The sequence below is a fragment of the Necator americanus genome, chromosome V (genome assembly GCF_031761385.1).
Source record: "Necator americanus strain Aroian chromosome V, whole genome shotgun sequence".
NCBI lineage: Eukaryota > Metazoa > Nematoda > Chromadorea > Rhabditida > Ancylostomatidae > Necator > Necator americanus.
This window is the reverse complement of record NC_087375.1, coordinates 37,386,548-37,391,512: the sequence shown is the minus strand read 5'-3', so window position 1 is coordinate 37,391,512 and position 4,965 is coordinate 37,386,548. Positions and strand designations below refer to the sequence as shown.

At 39.3% G+C, this 4,965-nt stretch overlaps 1 protein-coding gene across 1 annotated transcript; it reads left to right on the top strand.

The window, feature by feature from the left end:
• Positions 1 to 3,828: 3,828 nt before the first annotated feature.
• RB195_016358 (uncharacterized protein) lies at positions 3,829 to 4,683 on the top strand (the record flags this gene model as incomplete). The annotated part of the gene is made up of 4 exons (XM_064207481.1): positions 3,829 to 3,841; positions 3,898 to 3,974; positions 4,038 to 4,244; positions 4,573 to 4,683. 4 exons carry the CDS (start codon positions 3,829 to 3,831, stop codon positions 4,681 to 4,683), a joined length of 408 nt encoding a protein of 135 aa, XP_064063362.1.
• Positions 4,684 to 4,965: the final 282 nt, after the last annotated feature.

The window sequence follows — 4,965 nt, the reverse complement described above, 5'->3', positions numbered from 1 at the left end:
ATTGGCGCCAATGCACCAACTCGACCGTGTGACCCGTCCCATCCCATTTCATCGTTTTCTGGCGCCGGCGCAGCTATTCCACAGCCTTGCACCCGTCTCACTGCTTTCTGGAATTTCGTTACACGCATTTACATACATACATAAATACATGCGTATATACATTCATATACATACAAGCACACATATACATGCATATAGGTACATATACATATACATACATATGTGCACACATACAAACACATACATACATATGCATACATATACATATACATACATACGTACGCACATACAAACAAACGAAAACACACGTAATAATGTAGGCTCGTTATTATATATTATGATTATATTATCATAACATTAGTGTAATCGTCCGCCACTCACCATTAGCCTCTATCGGTTCTGCATGGCGTCTGCACGCGTAAGACAAATGTTTTCTGATTTGGACGTAGCGGGTTGCTACACACACTAATTCCATAAAATTTTACATTGGAAACGCCGTATTGCAATACGCTCCTTGTATTCGCTTTGGTAGCCATTTAGATGTAAATTAATATATCGTGCATGTCACTCTTTTCATGTGAAATGGTTCCAGTTGTAGCCACTATCAAAGAGTCGCAGTCCCGCTTTTTTCACAGAGGACCAATCTCAAATTTATAAGCGTACTTACATATATTTTTTATCAGCAAATATCTTCGTACTTTGCACTTAGCTGTCAAGACTTTGCACATGAATCTCTGCGATTTCTTTGGGCGGATCCTCACATACTCCACTTCTTGCGCAATTGGAACTATTCATTGTTTACTCCACTTTCTTCTTCCGCAGGCAATGAATGAAAAACTTTATGTACATTTTAAAATGTTGGAATTCCCCTGCTGCTTATGTACACATTCGCCAATTGAGATTTCAGAATCAGGGCGCCGAACCAGTTATTGTTCCGGGTTTACTGGCTTGATTTTTTAATTTCTACTTTTGAACAACGTTTAAGATTTAGGATACCAAGCAATGTCTAAAAGGGGAAACCATGACCGATGGAGTGCTTAAAGTTTATCATCCATGGCCTACGAAAGGAAACAATAGAGTCAGCAATGCGTTGATGAATTGATATGATGATGAGGGAGTGACACGTTTTAAAGTTCTGCTTTTTTCTTAAGAAGAAGAGGAATACCGCTTTGTCAGTTTGTTTTTAAGTTGGAGAAATTATCTCTTTGATTTATACTACTTACCTGTTCCTTCTGAGCATTGCCGAAGCGAAAATAGCGGATTTACATTTACTTCCCGTCGATTTCCCGCTCCTGGGGTCTTTTATAGCGGATAACGAACGAGTTCGACTCGATGTGTTTATGCTGGGTTTTCGGTCTAGGAGGTGTAGCATTAATTCTCTCATAGGAGTTGTACAAAGAAAAGTTGGCATTTCGTCAACAGCACTATAGGGCGTGAAATGAATGCTTCGAATTCCTCTAAATGAATTGGTTCACTTGATTATTCCCTACCCTGTTGTTGGAATTCTAACGGCTGTTCAAGCAAGATCTATTTACACTCTTTGCATCTTGTTCATGGTTCTGAGAAGGTATTCAAGACTGGAACGGTTCTTCTTATTTGCAAGGCGAGAAAATAGGAGAGTCACTTCCCGCGCAGTCAATGATTTCATGTTTGTGTTCTTCTCTCGAGCGATATCATGATGATTTATTTGGTTAAATTCAATTCTTTTGATGTTGGCATTTGCCATCTTTTTGAAGGTACTTTCAACCAGAAAAAGTTAGCAGTTTTGTCTTTTGAAGCAGCAGTCATTTTGAAAAGTGCACAGCGTAACTATTCTTCTTCATTTTCGTACTTTGATTCTCAAGGATGTTTGATGCACTATCCTTCTCTGTTTTGAACATCTGGTGGATGCCTGCTCGATTTAGTTCACTTAGGTGTGAAAAAATATTTTCCCAAGTGATGGTCTGATTTTTAAGTAAAACTTGTAGTTGACAATTCTATTCCAGTCTCAAGAAATCCCCGACATAACCTTCTTCGGATACAAGCTAGCTTTTATGCTCTTTGAACGGGCATCTCCGCACTCGGAGCATGATCTCTTACGCATAATAGAGTCATATAGAACTCATTTTTTAGAATCGGAACCACCCGCTTTAAAAATGGATCCATTTCTTTCCGTTTCAATAGGGAATGGCAACAAAAAATTCGGTTCATGAAGTTTTTCTCCGTTAACTTATACTTTACCCATACATCGCTTTTGTCAACCATTTTTATTTCAAGAATTTCTTAGATCTTTTGAGTGGTTCTATGCCGATCGCTTTTGATTAGCGCCAAAATTTCCTTGCTCTCAGCCTCGGCCTGTCGTCCAGAACATACATAGTCCATTGCTAAGATTTCTTTAGTTTGATTTTTCACGGAATCTTCTGAACCACCTAAGACAACTGGAATCTTCAACGGCAGCCAGTACACAACAGATCTTTTTTTTGTGCGTTTGTTGTCTTTTCGGAATTACGAAAAGCATAACATATCGAAAAACCAAATACCAATGTTTTTCTCAAATGCTGATATTCCTTCTGTTAAACTGCATCAAAATTTTAAAATGTGAAGTTGGGGGCACTTCGGTTTTACGAAGCAACGCCTTGGGACGGACTATGCTAAAGTACTAGTTTTTGTGTGTGAAATAAAAAATGTGAAATGTAATAAAATATAAAATAAACCGAATTTTACTGTAGTGGTTCGGCTATGGTCCTGATATAAAACACTGCCTATGGAGGGTTTTAGGCATTACACACTAGTTCTGCTTCCCTACTGGTTAGAAAGTTACCAAATACCTTATAGGTGTGGTTAGGATCCGGATTCTCATTTCTAACATCGGTTTTTTTGTCGCTCTGGAAAAGCCCGGGTCTTTTGAGAGAATTTTGAGAGGAGAGAATAAGGGGAAACAATTATCTTTTCTCTGATATTTTGGGGACATTTTCACTTTTTGCTTTCTCTTTCATCTTTTCCGCCAACACTTAGCTGTACACGAACTTTCGCTTCACGTCTTATTTTCTTTGAGATCACTTCTCCTTCAGGGTAGCATTGTTTCTGAGCGAAAATGATTTCTGTACCATGTTGTAGGGAGGAAAACTTCATTCCTTTCAGTATCTCCTTTTCGTGTTAGTGTTCCCAGATCGCTGGTTGGCTTCCTGACAAGTCACTGATGACATTCCGTGTGGGACGGTGCAGCGCAGTCAGTGAGAGGTTCCGTTGTTGCTACAGCTTCAATCGGCCGATAGCTCGAAACTGCCCTAGAGTCAACCAAAATTTTTCATATGTACCTCATGGGTCGATAAATTGGTACCCGTGCCTGCGAGGATAAAACCACTGATACATCGGCTAACCTCCGCAATTCATAGTACAAGCTGATTACGTGTTCGTAATCCTCATATCCTCGTAATTCTGTATTGAAATGAACGCGGTGGCGCATCCAAAGTGGATTGATTAACGCCATAATAATGATAGTATTAATAATAATGTAATAATATAATATTAATGGCTCTTAATAACTTAACTCAACTTTTTAACTCTTTGCAATGATTTTTCCCTTTAGCGAACAATCTAACGAAGTGCCCTGTATTTTATCCGGAACACAAATCGTTGCAATGGATAGATGCTGAGAGATTTAGTTTGCAACTTCTGCGAGATGAACCCCTCTTCAGGTGAAGAGAGTGCAGCTCATGGGGTGCAGCTCAAGTGATGAGAAGCCCTTCGCCAACGGTCCAAAAGTGAAGGAGTGATTTCGCCAACCGTAAAAAGTGAAGCGGATCGGGGCACCGGCTCCTTTCATCGCATGCGTGCACATCTTAATTAATGACAATATTTAGTAGGATTTTTTGCACCTACGTTACTTCTTTGGTAGAAATCTATTTTTGTTTTTAGTGAAGTGCTACATCATATTAATTCAAGCGGTTTCGTTCACATCTTCCCTTTCTTCCGCTTGTCTTGACACTTCTGAGGTGATCTTTTATTTAAAAACTACATTTTTCGGTATTTTTTTTACCTCGTGGACGGTTCTCCAGATTCTGGTTCTCCTAGTCGACGTTTTCTGTGTCTTGGCCAATCTCGTTACATGGCACGAAAAAGATTCACGTGAACATATTAGGAAACAACCATGTCCTCGACGTGCAGAAATTGAAGGAATCATTTGCCTTCTTTTTTTCCTCATTGAGTTGACAGCGCATTCATTATCAGTGTTTGTTCTTAGCGGCTCCACAGCGTCTTCTGAGGTGGGTGATTCTTTGCAATTCAGATAACACACTTGAGGTCTCAGTGAGATTGTTTCATTAGAACTTGACAAACACCATAGGGTCAGGGAAAGCTGTGATATATTTACATCCGTGCGTTAATCGTGCGTCGTCAGCAAAGTTAATTATTTGCTTGATCACATTATTGAGTCAGTTAAAAGCTGAAACCAGGGGTTGCAGACGCCCCCCCCCCCCCAAAAAAAAAAAGTAGAGGAAATTTTTATTCATTTGTAAATCGGTGTGCCATAAAATCAGCGCAACTCTCAACAGTATGAAATATCAGTTCGCTCCCAAAAATACCAGATTTCAGGTCAGAGAGGAAAAACTGATGTACATTATAGTACAACAGTGTCTTATTCGGAACGAGCTGCTGATTGGCTTCGTAGTAAACAATTTCCTAAATCATCTACAATCAATATAGTGATAGACGGAAATATGCTCCACCAAATTTGCAGTCAAAATAAGACTACAAGCTTCTCGTTTCTAGTGAACATCCCTATAGATATCCTGGGTCTTTGTTGTGAGCATTACTCGCTCTGTGGGGACGCTTCGACTAAGATGACGCAAAAAGTGGAGGGTTTCAGAAAGGTGTGGAGAAATGTTCACCACTGTATTCAATTTAATTAAACTGAACAAGCACCTTATTCTGTAGAAAAAAAGACATCTTGACGTTTCAAAAAAATTTCAATCGATGAATACTGAC